The following is a 16,158-nucleotide window of genomic DNA, read 5'->3' on the forward strand; positions in this document are numbered from 1 at the left end:
CGCCAGGTCTGTATTTTCTTTAGGAATCAGAGTGAGGAAAGCTTCTTCCCATGAAGCTGGTATTTTAGCTTGGGTTAAGACCTCATTAAATAGATCCAACAGCATTGGGCTTAAGAATTCTTGTGCAATTTTGTACATTTCTGCAGGTATACCGTCTGGCCCGGGTGCTTTATTATTCTTTTGTTTCTTAATTGCAGCCTAGAGTTCTAAATGTGTTATCTCTTTATTCAGCAGAGTTTTAAATTCTTCTGGGACCTTTGGTAAGTCAGCTGATTGTAAATACTGTACTATATCATAGTTGTTTCTCTTTTCATCGTCTTTATATAAATTCTTATAGAACTCATATGCCACTAGTTTCTTTCCTTCGTTCTGGCATAGTATGTCACCCTTGGCATTATAAAGTTTGGTAACCCTCTGGTTGTTGTTATGTTTTTTGATTTTATAAGCCAACCATCTCCCTGGTTTATTGGCGTTTTCAAAGAAATTTTGTTTAGTACGTTTTATCTGCTGTCCTAACTCTTCCTTCTCTATGATATCCATCTTATGTTTGATTAAATTTATCTGTTGCTTCAGATCACATCTTTGTGGTTCCCTTTGCAAGTTTTCCTCAACTTTACTTAGCTCTTCTTCTAATTGTCTTTGACGTTGTGTTTTGATTTTGTGTTGCCTGGCCATATAAGAGATTGCAACTCCTCCCATGTAGGCTTTAGCTGTGTCCCATAAATTTTGGCAATTTGTATCTTCCTTCTTATTTAACTTAAAAAACAAGTCCAATTGTTCTTCTAATTTTAATTTTAATTCTTTATGGTTTAAAATTGCCCTTTTCAGAGTCCATCTCCTCATGTTTTTTTGCCCCTTCCATCTAATTCTAATCGGATTGTGGTCAGCCCAAGTATTCATATCAATTACAATCTCCTCTACTTCTAAATTTAAATCAGCTGACATCCACACCATGTCAATTCTGGACCATGATTGATGACGTCCAGAGTAGAAGGTAAACTGTTTTTTCTCTAGATTCCTTTCTCTCCAAGTATCCTGAATATTGAACTCATCTGCCATTTTTAAAAATGTATCTGGTATTGTTCCTCTAGTTCTTTTTCTGCTCTTTCCACCTTTATAATCTAAGTTCTTATCCACAATTGCATTGAAGTCACCCATTATGCAGATGCTATCATATTCTATCTGGCTGATAATATTATGCAGTTTCTTATAGAAACGTTTTTGCCCCTCATTCGGGGCATAAATTCCAACCAGGAGAATTTTGGTTTTATTCAAAATTACTTCCACTATTAAGATTCTGCCATCTTCATCCTTGTAAATTTGCTTAGCCACAATTTCTTGTTTAATATATACTACCAATCCTCCTTTCTTATATTGCGAAAGTGCCGCAAACATATTCCCCAATTTAGGACAATTTAATAAATATTGATGTTGTTTTTTTATGATGATGTTGTTTCTTGTAACATAATTATATCTAAATTCATCTTGTTGAGCCTGTTTAGAAACTTCTTCCTTTTAGTTGGAGAGTTGAAGCCATTAACATTGATAGATATAGATTCAACACATTTTTTCCTCTTTATCTATGTTTGGATCTGGTTACTATTGCAGGTCTAGACTCTTGGGTTTGTAAATCTTTCCCTCTTTCCACTGTTGATCTTATCGGTCTAGCCTCTTTAATTTCCTTAGACTTACTCTCCTCATGTTTCCTTTCATTTTTCCTATCATCAATATCCTCTCGAAACTCAACTTGTTTACCTTTGGCTTCAGTGGCTTGCACTAGTGTCTCTCCTTCCTCTCTCGCCCCTTTTTCAACTACATCTTCCGTGCTGCCAAAGTTTTCCCTGTAGAATTCCTCTACTTTCTCTATTGAGTCTAGGTGAAACCTCTTCTCCTGCCATGTCACCAGAATCCCTTCCGGAGTCAACCATCTAAAGTTGATATTTTTCCTTGTCAATTTGGAAGTTATATGTTGATAAGGCCTTCTCAGGTCCCTCACTCTTTTGGGAACTTGTTTAAGTACGATCAGCTGTTTACCTCGATATTCCATTGTATCATCTCTGAACCTGAAAAGAATTTCATCCCTAATTGATTTCTTCATAAATCTAATGTGCACTTCTCTGGGGAGGTTATGTCATCTTGCATAATTTGTATGTATTCTATAGGTCTCATCCATCTCGCTGGCCATCTCCTCTCTGGTTGACCCCAATGCTCCCGCTAGGATATCTGCCATTATTACTGGGAGATCTTCCCCTTTCATCTCTCCTACATTTTGAAACCGTAAATAATGAGCAGCCTTCTCAAGTTCCAAGGAGATAACTGTGGTTTCTAATTCTTTGACTGGGGTTCTGGTCAAGGCAGCAGGGCAAGTGAAGGCCAGTTTCAAATTCCCTACCGTTTCTCTGTGCCGATCAGCTGTTCAGCAGAGCACCGAAAAGCTGAGCCGGCAAAACCCAGAATTTCAATCGACAGCCATCCTGTGGCATGACGGCCTGGCAGCAGCCAGCTCCCAACCATCCGACCACGAATGCCTCCCAGCTGCATTCCAAATTGCCCCTGGTCATCACACAGGTACAGGGAGGAGGGCTGTCATCACCGCTGCCTCCAGCCACTGCTTTTGTTACAGTGGCACCAGTGACCCCCCTCTTAGTTAGTGGCAAGCCCGCAGGGGCTTGACAGGCGGCTTCCCCTACCAGGGCTCCACCTGGAAGGCAAGAAGAGACGTGTGATTAGTAATTGGCTGTGGTGGGTTCATTAGCCCACTCCCCCCTCTGCTTTATGAGGATGCCTTCAGTGGAACAATCTAAGCCAGGGGTGTCAAGCTTACTGGGTGGGCATGGATGGAGTGGGAGTGACCTACTGGGTGGGCATGGCCAGCTCTACATCGTTTGCATCCAGGGTGCCTGTGGGGGCCTGGGCAGGAGTGGGACAGATCTGAAGGTCTCTGGCAGAAGGGGGTGGGACCAGGTGAAGTGCCAAGGCATGGTCCACTGGAGGAGCCTCACTGTTCCTCTCAGGCCGTGCGGGGGAGGCTGGATGGTGGTGCGAGCTGCCGGGAACCCTGGGCAGCAGAGGTCAAATGCCCAGCCTGGCCCTCGAGCACCCGCAGCACCAAGCCCAGCCCCACTTCTCCAAGCAGGCGCCCAGCTGCACTTACCTCCTCCTCAAGGCTGCTACTGCTGTGCTTGCTCTCCTTAGCCAGGTTGCTCATGATGGGTACGAAGGCAAAGTCAGAGGGAGGCCCATTCCCTCTCCATGGGAGGAGACCCAGCTTTGTAGCCAAAGCTTCCTTAGTAATAGGATGGGAGACCCCAGGATAGGCCAGGAGGAGGGGGCAAGGGGATGGTGAAAAGGCAGCAGGGCAGGACTAAGGTAGGACTTTCCTCAGACTCTCCCTTTCCTTCTTTCCTTTCTTCCTTCCTAAGTACAGAGTGGTGGGAAAATATTTGAGGTGAGGGAGAAAGAAAAACAGGCAAGAAACGCAGCTGGGGAGGTGTCACCCTTTGTGAGGAATGAAGAAATGCACCATCACCTGGAAGTGGCCAGCACACGGCCCTCACCTACTTCACATATCTGGCTTGGTGGGCTCTGGGGGAGGGGATGCCATGAGCAGCGTGAGAGTCAACAGTCAACGTTACCTGCGCAATGCTGCCCAACCCCCAGCCTGCCCGGTTTTGGCAGGCAGTGGGGCGCTCTCCTCACAGCACCGAGAGGTTGAGCTGGGAAGTGCGAAGCTTGCCAGCTTTGCACCTTGCTCCCTGCTGAAACTGGGCAGGCTGGGGGCTAGGCAGCATTGCACTTCTCATCAAATTCGCGCCACCCAGCTCAGCTCTTGGCACTGTGAGGAGAGCGCCCCGCTGCCTGCCGAAACCGGGCAGGCTGGGAGCTGGGTGGCCTCACGCTTCTTTTTGGATTTGCACCGCCCGGCTCAGCCTCTTGGCACTGCAAGGAGAGCGCCCCGCTACCTGGCAAAACTGGGCAGGCTGGGGTTGGGTGTCGTCGTGCTTCTTTTTGGATTTGCGCCACTTGGCTCAGTCTCTCAGCGCTGTGAGGACAACGCCCCGCTGCCTGCCCAAACCCCTTTCCCGGAGCCCATCAAGCCAGATATGTGAAGTAGGCGAGGGCCATTTGCTGGCCACTTCCAAGCGATGGTGCATTTCTTCATTCCTCACAAATGGTGACACCTCCCCAGCATGCACCCAGGGGGCGGGGCCGACGCGGCAGGGGCTGGTTCCTCACTGTTTCCAGATGGCCTTGTGGAGCTAAGACTGAATACGTTTCAGCATAGATGGCCACCACAAAATTGTACAATGGCTCCCAGCTGGCCTGGGCCAGGGCCAAGGCAGCAGAGGCCGTTCCCTCACTGTTTCCAGGATGGCTTCGCGGGCCACATGAAATCACTTCACGGGTCGCATCTGGCCCCCAGGCCTTGTTTTTAACATGTCTGGTCTAAGCAAACAAGGGGCTTTTATGTTTTTTTCTCCCACTGACGGTGTGTCTGTGGCAGAGTACTCCTTCCAGCGTACCAAGTACTGCAATTGACCCTGGTGGAGTCAAGAATCCAACACCTCATCAATCTCATATTGATCCCCTACGACAGGACCCAGTAACCATGTAACAGGCCACAAGGAGGACCCTTGCACCAGCTTTAGCAAACTACTATGGAATACTAGGTGCACTCTCCCCAAGAGATGGGGCACTTTCAGTTTGACAGTAACCGGGTTAATTACTCGTACTATCGGGAATGGTCCTATAAACTTTGGGCCTAACTTTTTGCAGGGCATTTTCAGGCATAAGTATTTAGTGTACAGATACACCATATCCCCCACCCGGAATGGCTTGTGGGGAGCCCGTTTCTTATCAGCTTGGGCTTTATATGCCTCTGCTGCTTTTGTTAATGCTGTTTTAACAGGCCCCCAGGCCCCCTGTATGCGGTTTATCCACTCTTGGGGTTGACATGGGGAAAGGACCCCCCCTGAGGATTTGGGACAAAATCCACCCCTTGGACCATCTGGAAAGGGGTGAATCCAGTGGTACTGTGGACCACGTTTTTATACACCACTTCTGCAAATGGCAATAAGTCCACCCAGTTCGTCTGCTGGTATGAGACATAACATCACAGGTACCGTTCAACCATCGCATTGGCTCATTTAGCCGCCCCATTGGTACTTGGGTGGAAGGCCGAGCTAAGCCCCTGGGATGACCCAATTAAGCGGACAAACTCCCTCCAAAAGTGTGCGGTGAATTGCACCCCCCAGTCCGATATTATTTGCTGGGGCACCCCATGCAAGCAGTAAACTTGTGATACAAATATCTTTGCTAATTTCTGGGTGGACAGCAATCCGTTGCATGGGATGAAGTGGGCTTGTTTGGAGAAGAGTTCAACCACTGTCCACATGACCATGCAGCTGTTGCTTTCTGGCAGTTCTACAATGAAGTCCATGGCTATGTCTTCCCACGGTCGTGATGGGTCCGCCACGTGCTGCAATGACCCAGGGGGCTTCCCTGTGCAAGGCTTTGTGGTAGCACACACGGGGCAGTCTCTTATGTATGTCTCTATCTCTGCCTTCATCTGGGGCCACCAAAATTGGCGCTTCACCAGGTGCAAGGTTTTGAGAAACCCAAAATGGCCAGCCTGCTTGACATCGTGGCACTTCCACAGCACCTTCAGTCTAAATTCATGTGGGACGTACAATTTGTTGCCCTTCCATGCTAACCCCTCCCTCTGGGTCAGGAGTGCTTGATACTCCAGAAGCCACGGGTCGACCCGCCCCACTCTTTGCAGCTCCTGGACCAACTCATCTGCAGGTTTACATGTGGTTACCTGGGCTGCTAATTGTGTGTAGGGAGGCATAATGGCCTGCACCACTTCCTCCCATCAGCTGTTGTACTGGGGCATGCGTGATAGAGCATCGTCCATGAAATTCTTGCCCCCCGGCACATATTTCAGCCAAAACCGGAATCTTTGAAAATACAGCGCCCATCGAACTTGTTTCGGAGATAGGCACCATGGTGTCTGTAAGGCTTCTAGGTTCTTGTGTTCTGTCCAAACCTCAAAGGGCTCTTTGGCTCCTTCTAAGAAATGCTGCTAGGTCGATAATGCCCATCGTACAGCAAAGGCCTCCTTCTCCCATATCAAGCCCGCTCAGTTTTAGTCAGCTTTCGGGAGGTATAGGCACAGGGCTGTAGCGTTCCTTGTTTGTTCATCTGTAGCAGAACCGCCCCAACCGCTACGTTGCAACTGGTCAGGATTGGGGTGTTTTAGGACAGGCTCTTTTGTGAAGAGGGCCTTCAGGTCCTCAAAAGCTCATTGGCAGTCCAATGTACATGCCAGTGACTAACCGAGATCAATGTACTCAGTGCTTTTTTTCTAAAAAAAAAAAAAAAAGTGCTGGAACTCACACACGTCATACAACCTGCCTTGCCTACCCTACAAGATTCCATCCAAAAAAGGTGCCGGAACGCCGTTCTGGGCGTTCTATGAGAAAAAAAGCCCTGAATGTACTTCTTCAGCCACACCTCTTCTTTGAATCCCATTCCGCTGTGAACTTTTGTGATATTTAACATGAGACTCTTGTAAAGCTTCAGGTTTTTGTAATATGTGATGTACTTTGTTTTGTTGCTCAAGTTTGATATTAACTTTTGCACTTTTGATCCTTCAGGAATAATATTTTCTGGGGCCAATGGATAATTGTTGTGAAGGTCGTGTAATTCTTTTGGGTATTCCAAGTCAACCTCGAGTATACAACCAATTCCATCTTCACTTGTAATATTTTTCCAGTCATTCAGTTCTGTTTCTTCAATCCATCGAATCTCACGAACTGGAAGCAGTTTGCTCATTACCCATCCATACAAGTTGTTTGCATCAAAATGCATAATGAATGAAGAAGGCTTACTCTTATCAAACACTTTGCCCATGTACTTGTTGTTTGCATGCGCGTATTGTTTTGTGATGGTGCTGACTCCACCACGTATTCCTTGCTTTATCATGAGTGATAAAGGTGAGGAGTTCTGGGAGGGATATTGGGGGATGTGGGCCACATGATCAGGGGGGTTTTGATGTGTTTGAGCAATGTGGTGAAACTAAGGTAACATACAACATACGACTGACAATCTTTGCTGGCATGGCGAGTTTCTAACTGTTTCGGAACTGTTGGTGAGACCATTAAAAGTCGTTGGTGCTGTTTGAAATTGTTCTGCTGGCAGCAAGATCTGACTGCTGGCCCAGCAACGGATTCTATTGCAAACAAGGGCTGTTTCCAAAGGAGGCAGAGAAGGAGAGGTCCCGGGGCTTATGGAGCAAAGGAACTGGATGAGGCTGTTGGCAGGCCCAGAGGATGGGAGAGAGGCTTTTGGAGGAGTTGGTGGCGGCAGCAGCATTCTCCAGGGGTGAAAAGGAGTGAGGCCTCTTTAAGGAAAAGATGGAAGAGACAAGATCAGAAAAAGAAAAGGAGGCGAGGTTGTCGTGCAGGAATACAAGCTAATTTGAGGGATAATCCACATGGAGCTCCATTTCCATCTGTCCTGTTTGCCATCGTTCGCTCCCTAGAGACTAAAATGGAAAATCTGTAACTTGAGCTGGCCACGAACAAGGAGTGTATATCGGAGGTGGTGACCCTTTTAATGTAGTAAAATGAACAATTGCTGGAATAATGATTTGTCTGCATAATTGCTAGAATAATGATGTAATGCATAATCACTGGGAAAATTCACTGGGAAAGTTCTGTGTCAGTAATATGTGACTAACCAAATGCACATTGCACATAGATACTTTGTATGTAGCAAAACCTTCCATTGTATGCCCGTGAGAAACGATCCTAATGTATTACAATGTGTATTACAATGTGTAGTCCTTTGTTCCTGAAAGAAGGATAGTATAAAACTGAAGTCTAATCCCGCCCTCCTTGTTCAGAATTGCCTGTCTTTATGCTTCTGAACCTGCGCAAATAAACTTCTCTGCTAAACCCCTCTGGAATTCGTAAGAGTCCTTTCGTTTTCCACAAGAATTGTGGCACCTCCAGATGGGACTCTTATGAAGAGGCCATTGACCTGCCAGACGGACTGGCCTGGGGGAAACCCCTCTCCTAACGGTGATATCTCCAAGCCAGCTCCGTGGCCTTTGAATACGGGGGGACCTCGATGGGAAGAGAGGGAGCTTACCACCAGCAAAGCATTCCAGTCAAGGATCCACTGAGGGGAGCAGATGGGTCTTTTAATCCACAGAAGGGTCTGGAATGCCTGCAGGCAAGTATTATAAAAAGGGGTACCTGATCCCATTTGGATCAGAAGAGGGGACTGATCAACCCCTAGAAGACAAGGCAGCGTCCTTAAGTCTTCAATAGGTAGGATTGTGTGGGTGGTTAAACCATCGCATTTCCTGCTGAGTGACCGTTGGAACGTTCGGCACCACAGGTCGGTGGTAGTGTTTTAAGGTAGAATGGGAGGAAAACAGACTAAGGAGGGCGTTGGTCAGACGCCACTCCAGTGTATGTTGGCAAACTTTAAAAAGGGTTTTTCTAGGGATTATGGATACCCAAGACCAAATCCAGCCATATTAAAAAGATTCTGTGAATCTGAATGGACCACCTTTGGCGTAGGGTGGCCGAAAGAGGGATCGGCGAATCCCGAACTCGTGGCACAGGTTTATCAAATTGTGACTGGAAGGGGTCATTGGGACCAATATTCCTACATACATTCCTCCTTCGCGTGAGCATAGTCTTTGTCACTTATCTCTGCGTCATTCAGTTTTGAATAGAACGCAGACTTTGGAGGCAGTAAAATGATTTTACTTTTGTTTTACTTAACTTTTCAATAGAATTCACATAATCATACGGATAAACTCCTTTCCTCATCAAAAGATCAAACTGCTTGCACATCTTTGTCAATTCTTTGCACTGATCTTTGTAAAGATTCTTCATTAAAGTATCGAGACTTGTGGCCATAAACCTAAAGCTGTCGATAAATCACAATTCTTGCTTAATGAGCACTTCTTTTCCTTTCTTATTAACGAACTTGTCAACAACAGCATCTCTGCTAAACAAAATGTATTTTTCCTCATTGTTTGATATGCACTTTATGTTTTCACTGTTGTCGCCTCTGAGCTTCTTGATGAATAGGAGGCTATCGTACCCGGAAAAGTTATGGAATATTACAGGGAAAAACTTGGGTACTTTGAAATTTAGATTCCACCTATTGTGTGCCGCGCCTCTAAACTTTCCTGTAATGTGACAATGATCACAAACTTTATCTTTACCACTCAACTCACGTTCACATATGTGGCACGTAGTAGCCGCGACATATCTCTTTGCATCGTCTTTTGTAAATATCATCCTTTTTGGAAACTTAAACTGTTGATATATATCCTTAATGTTTTGAATAAGCGATTCGACAAATATCTGTGCCACATCATTGTCTTCATTCTCAGTGATGAATACCACAGGGTCTTGTGAATACACTTTATCATTTGATATGGTAGCAAAATGAGCTTGGTGTGTGCTTCTGATACTTGTTCATGTAAGATTCTTTGGGGTTTGATTGCATGTATCCATCGGTTTAATAAACAATTCAAAATCTGCATACACTACAAACGGTATCCTCATTGATCTGTTGTGAGTAAAAGATAGCGTCATGTCGGGTTCTGGGACTTCTATCCTCATGGCTCAGTGCAATGAACACTACTCGTGTTTCCTAAGAGCCTCTATCAATCAGTAGCCACTCAAACATCTTTTGCAATAATGCACTGAGTTGAGTGATTTTTCTGTTTGCTTTACCATCAGTTAAAGCTTTTTATCCAGCAATAGTGCTTCTTGATGCCATCAGAAATAAGCAACAGATCAACAACATTCTCACCCTGGTGTTTGGACATATGCAATGGATATACAAGTGTATTATATCCAAAGACATTAACACTGAGATTGTTGTTTCTTTCAAACTTACCGATGATATTTTCATCAACAGCAACTGGGAAATTGATACTTGTCCAGTTGAGGTTCTCGGCTTGTTTCCTCAATTCTTTTGTTACTCTGTAGGAATGAGCTTTATGGTCTACTGGATTCAATGCTCGTGTCATGCACCACGTGAAGCATTGGTCGTCTTCATTCTTCATGTTAACAATCACCTTTTTGTTCTCCAAAACAGGTGGAAGCGGAATGTACGATTTACCCTTTACTGGTTTGTATGCAACAGTGTTTATCTCTAACCTTTGCACGGTCTTGAACCTCCAATTACTGCCTCATATCTGAAACATTGCCATTGACTCTATTATCTTTTCAAACGCTTTGCTATATAGTTCGCCAACATTGGTTGCTTCTAATACAACTTTTGTGTTTGAAAGAAATGGAGCAACAGTGTTGATAACTCGTCCTCTTTTCATATTGACGTGCTCCATCTCGCAATAAAGAACCAAGTTAAATTTTATCATACAATTATTAGCCAACAGATTTAAAACTTCATTTCTTGCCCTTCTTAGAAATGGAATAGCATCGACTCCTTCGATACCATCAATAACGTATTGCTTTGCAAATCTTTTGATTACCATCTTACTTTCTCTGACTCGCATCTTGTTCTTGTAAAGCTTGTTGAACATAGAATTGACTCGTGTTTTGAGCACTTCGAGTTTTTCATTTGCAACTCTCTTTGGTTCTTTAGGCACATAGTTAATAATCTAATCAGCAAATAGGTTGATTGTAGATTTGACCTTGTTGTAAACTTTCTTAGTAATTGAAACAGGCCCTGACGTAATAGGAGCAACCTGTATATCTGGAATTGGCTCATTGAATAGTAGTTTTGTAGGTGTACTAAGTAGAGCAATCAGCTCGGCCTTTCTGAGTTTACTGTAGCCCGACAATCCTTGTTGTTTTGCAACAATACACAACTCACGAACGGTTTTGTTATCCATTTTATTATAGGGACTCTTTTTATATAGCGGAGAAAAAAAGTTAATGTGATTTCAACTTTGTGTTATGAGATGTGGTAGACCATCTCATAATACCACTTTCTATATCTTTAACTATCGCCTTGTGGATCAAGTGTTATTTTGTACTTGTTCTTATACAGTTTTCTTTGGATGTACATTATAGTCATCTGTCCACAACCTATTATGCGGCTAACCTTCCAAATCGAAGGATAATCTGTCACAATGCTGCTTTTTATATCTTTAACTATCACCTTCCTCGGGTTATGGCGGATCGATTTAAGGAACTCGTATTTGGGTCAATCTCTTTCACGACCTTTTGAGGCTTCGCGAGAGCCTCAGAAGGAACAAGTCCTCTTTCAATGAGAAGTTTCAAGATTTCTGGTTTGTTCATAGTCGATACGCCTTTGATACTGTTGTCTTTCATTATCTACTTCAGGGTAGGAAGCGAATATTTCTTTACTGTAGATATGTTTTTATATATAAGAAAATGTTAGTGGGTTTTCAAATTTATGTTATGGGACTACTCATCTGTGGAGGGTGTGGAGATTTCCCAAAGTGTGGGTGTCATTTATGCCAATACGGTTCTATTTCAGCCAATCAGAGCTCATGCATGGAGGGTGCAAAATGAGTGGGGTGGGTGGGGCTTAGGTGGCTCAGAATAGTCATTTCTCTACTACTCCCAAGATTTGACAGTATATGGCTCCGTCCATCGTCCCTTTGATGCGGTGAAGTTATCCCCTTAGCAGAAAAGCACCCCCAAAGTATAATGTTTCCACCTCCATGTTTGATGGTGGGAATGGTGTTCTTGGGGTCATAGGCAGCATTCCTCCTCCTCCAAACATAGCAAGTTGAGTTGATGCCAAAGAGCTCAATTTTGATCTCATCTGACCACAACACTTTCACCCAGTTCTCCTCTGAATCATTCAGATGTTCACTGGCAAACTTCAGACGGGCCTGTACATGTGCTTTCTTGAGCAGGGGGACCTTGCCCGCACGCAGGGTTTCAGTCCTTCATGATGTAGTGTGTTACCAATTGTTTTCTTGGTGACTATGGTCTCAGCTGCCTTGAAATCATTGACAAGATCCTCCCGTGTAGTTCTGGGCTGATTTCTCACTGTTCTCGTGATCATTGAAACTCCACGAGGTGAGGTCTTGCATGGAGCCCCAGACCGAGGGAGATTGACACTTACTTTGTGTTTCTTCCATATGTGAATGATCACACCAACTGGTGTCACCTTCTCACCAAGCTGCTTGACGATAGTCTTGTAGCCCATTCCAGCCTACAATCTTGTCCCTGACACCCTTGGACAGTTCTTTGGTCTTGGCCATGGTAGAGAGTTTGGAATCTGATTGATTGCTTCTGTGGACAGGTGTCTTTTATATAGGTAACAAGCTGAGATTAGGAGCATTCCCTTTAAGAGAGTGCTCCTAATCTCAGCTCCTCACCTGTATAAAAGACACCTGGGAGCCAGAAATCTTAAAATACAGATCATTTTATAACTTTTTTGAAATGCGTTATTCTGGATTTTGTTGTTGTTAATCTGTCTCTCACTGTTAAAATAAATCTACCATTAAAATTATAGACTGATCATTTCTTTGTTAGTGGGCAAACTTACAAAATCACAGGGGATCAAATATTTTTTCCCTCACTGTATACTTTCTCTAAGCTCTGTGTTTACATTCCACAATACAGTACATATGAGTTAAAAAGCAGGTAATTTGTCTATCTCAGGAAATACTATTCTACCTAAAATCAACTGTCTTCTAGAGTTTGGATGTAGGAAATATTAAGCAGTTAATTTAAGAAAAACTTAAATCGTGAAGTGTAAGTGTAGATATTACACATTAAAGCATGTAATATAGTGAAAATCAAATTCACTAGTGTTACTAAATTATGTCTTTGTTTTTAATCATCATGTGTTCAATGTCAATACTGCATGGCTAAATTAAGAAATTTTAAAAAGCAAAGGATGTTAGACTTTTCTCGCAGAAAAGTCAAAAATCTGTACAGTATCTTTAATATTCAGCATTTTTATTCAGCCTAGGCACGATCAAAAACTAAAAACTTTAAAGTTCAAGTTCAGATACGAAAGCTCCAATTTTACAAACAGCAGCGAATTTTACACGTTCTATTTTTCACGCACCGCCTCCAAGATGGGTATTCTCTATAGAATCCCTTTGCGTCTGCGCATCGTGTTGCGACTTGCGCCTGCGCAGCACGGGTCGCTTTTTCTCCCTTGGTAACGGAATCCAACCCAACCCATCCCATCCCATCCCTGGCTTTCGGCTTTGGTGGCGGTCGTCCTATCCTTCCCTTCCTTCTTTCCGGTTGACCGTCGACGCTATGCAGGGAGAGGATGCTCGGTACCTCAAAAGGTAATGGTTTTCCCGCCAAAGTGGAGCGGGAGAGCGAGCAAGGCATTGAACCGAGAATAAGAGTAGAAGGCCGAGAAGGGCGGGGGGGGGGGGGGGGGGTTTNGCGGTTCTTCTGCTGGAGAAAATGGCAGAAGGAGACGGATGCCTCTGCCAGGAAAGCGGCTGGCTTTTCAGAAAGTGTTCAGCTGCACCAGGCTCGGATTAGTGCCTAGCAGAGCCCAGTAGCTGAGTGATATTAAGGGACAGGGCCCTAGTGGGATCGGTCTGGGCGACACTAGCGTACACTTTTCGGGCGTATTGCCCTTGCGGTCGTTTTAGCTTTTTGCTATGTCTCTTGGAGCCCCGAGCCAAGAGGAGAGCCCAGATCGAGAGCTTCTCCAGGGGATGACCTTTAGTGGATAACAGACCGCTTCATCCTAGGCAAAGTTGCTGGTGTCTAGTCCACTGAATGTAATGACATAATGCAGGTGCTGGCTTTGAAGCTATTCCAAGGCTGTTCGTGCATTCCCAATAAACCAGTACAGCGGCCACTTTGGACTCTGTATTATTTAAAGAAAAGGAGTTGAATCTGTTAATGAACGCAAAGAAGGGGAACAGTGAAGAGGTCACTCACAACTATAATGAGAAAATAATATATTGCACCTGTTTATATTTTGTCACGGGAATGGCCATTCTACTGATGTTAGAGATGATCTCTGTTGCTTTTTGGTGGAATATAGTTTCATTTCTTTTAAACTTCCACAATTCACACGCTGGAAGTAATAAGAAAGAAGCTTATGTTACAGCTGTTTTATAAAACAGAATATAGATTATCTTGATCAGTTCAAACTTGTGAAGTACTGCAAACTGGAAAAATACTCAAAAATGTTTTTATTTCTGTGCTTAGCCGACATAAAATTGTAGGTTTTTTATTCAGTATTTAATTTTTACTTAACAGAAAGGTAAAAGGAGGAAATATCGATGTACATCCATCAGAAAAAGCACTTATAGTTCACTATGAAGTGGAAGCTACAATTCTTGGGGAGATGGGAGATCCTATGTTGGGAGAGCGTAAGGAATGTCAAAAAATGTAAGTTTACAATATTCAAGCAAACCTTTGTTCAAAAGCCTTTGATAAAACACTTTGGATAGCTAATGTTTTTGTCTTTAAAGTCTTTTTTTAAATATTGAATTAGAAAAATAAAATCCAAAGTCTTAATTCAATTTTATATTTTTTATACATTTAGTAAGAAAAGATGTCAAGTACATTATATTTATTTAAAATCATTTAAAATGCATCAAAAGTTCTTACTATGCCCTCAAATATTTTATTAAGAGATCCAAAATATGTTTAATATAGCACATTTCCAATTGCAACCAAGATCCATAATATCAAAGAAAGAAAATGAATTTATTATTTCATGTTAAATGATTGATTTATCCTCGTGAAAAGAAACAGAGTTTTAATATATTTGATTTAACTACCACTTTCCTAGGAAAAAAACGTTTGCTGCTTTATTTTAATAAAAGAAAAATAATCTTATTTTTTATGATGGCAAGCCCTTTTTGCACAAACTGATTGTGTTTATTTTCCTTTTGTATGTGTTTGAATACCATATTTTGCCATGGTTTAGCATGGTTAACTAAATTGTGGTTTAAAGTCTAATTGCTAGATTTTTCTAATTGCTAGTAAGGCATTTGACAAAGTAGACCACAATCTACTTCTTAGTAAGTTAGAAAAATGTAAGATAGTCAGCATCACCACCAGATGGATTCCTAACTGGCTGACAAACCACATTCAATGTGTAGTCCTTAATGGAACTAAATCTACATGGAGAGTAGTGAGCAATGGGGTACCCAAAGGCTCTGTCTTAGGCCCAGTATTCTTCAATATCTTCATAAACGATTCAGATGAGGTAATAGAAGGGAAACTCATCAGATTTGCAGACAACACAAGCTGGTAGCAGACAACACCCCAGAAAACAGGTTGAAGATCCAGAAGGATCTGACTTGAACACTGGGCCCTAGCTAACAAAATGAAATTCAGAGGTGAGAAAAGTAAGGTTTTACATTTAGGCAAATACAAGTATAGAATAGGTAGAACCTGACTCAATAGCAGTAACTGTGAGAGAGATCTAGGAGTCCTGGTGGACAATCACTTCAATATAAGCCAGCAGTGTGCTGCAGCCACCAAAACCAATGCAATTCTAAGCTGCATTAACAGGGATAGAATCAAGATCATATGAAGTGTTAGTACCGCTTTATAATGCCTTGGTAAGACCACACTTGGAATATTGCATTCAGTTTTGATCGCCACAATTTTAAAAAGATGTAAAGACTCTGAAAAGAGTATAAAAAAGATGACAAAGATAATTAGGGGGCTAGAGACTAAAGCAAATGAAGAATGCTTGCAGGAATTGGGTATGTTTAGTCTAGCAAAAAGAAAGACTAGGGACACATGGTAGTGTTTCATTATTTGAGAGGCTACCACAAAGAAGAGGGGGTCAACCTATTTTCCAAAGCACCAGAAGGCAGGACAAGAACAAAGGAGAGAAGCAACCTAGAATTAAGGAGAAATTTCCTGACAGAACAATTAACCAGTGGAATATGTCGCCTTCAGAAGTTGTGGGTACTCCATCACTGGAGGTTTTAAAGAAGAGATTGGACAACCATTAGTCCAGAATAGTATAGGGTCTCCTGCTTGAGCAGTGGGTTGGACTAGAACACAGGTCAGCAACCCGCAGCTCCGGAGCTGCATGTGGCTCTTTGAGTGTTCTCCTGCGGCTCCCAACCTCCTCCGCCATTTGCAGAGACAGAGACAGAGAGAGGCACTTGCGCTTCCCTTCTCTCTCTCTCTCTCTCTCTCTCTCTCTCTCTCTCTCTCTCTCTCT

The 16,158-nt window shown here is 43.3% G+C and overlaps 1 protein-coding gene across 1 annotated transcript in view; it reads left to right on the forward strand.

Moving 5' to 3' along the window:
* Positions 1 to 13,151: 13,151 nt before the first annotated feature.
* Positions 13,152 to 16,158, forward strand: part of KIFAP3 (kinesin associated protein 3) — a 113,110-nt gene continuing 110,103 nt past the window's right edge. The window contains exons 1-2 of the mRNA XM_015832032.2: positions 13,152 to 13,288; positions 14,226 to 14,357. Of these exons, the coding sequence (XP_015687518.1) occupies positions 13,257 to 13,288; positions 14,226 to 14,357 (164 nt within the window). The 5' untranslated portion in view covers positions 13,152 to 13,256. The remainder of the gene's footprint in view (positions 13,289 to 14,225; positions 14,358 to 16,158) is intronic.

The sequence above is a fragment of the Protobothrops mucrosquamatus genome, unplaced genomic scaffold (assembly GCF_001527695.2).
Source record: "Protobothrops mucrosquamatus isolate PMUCROS unplaced genomic scaffold, P.Mucros_1.0 scaffold_294, whole genome shotgun sequence".
In the NCBI taxonomy this organism is placed as follows: domain Eukaryota; kingdom Metazoa; phylum Chordata; class Lepidosauria; order Squamata; family Viperidae; genus Protobothrops; species Protobothrops mucrosquamatus.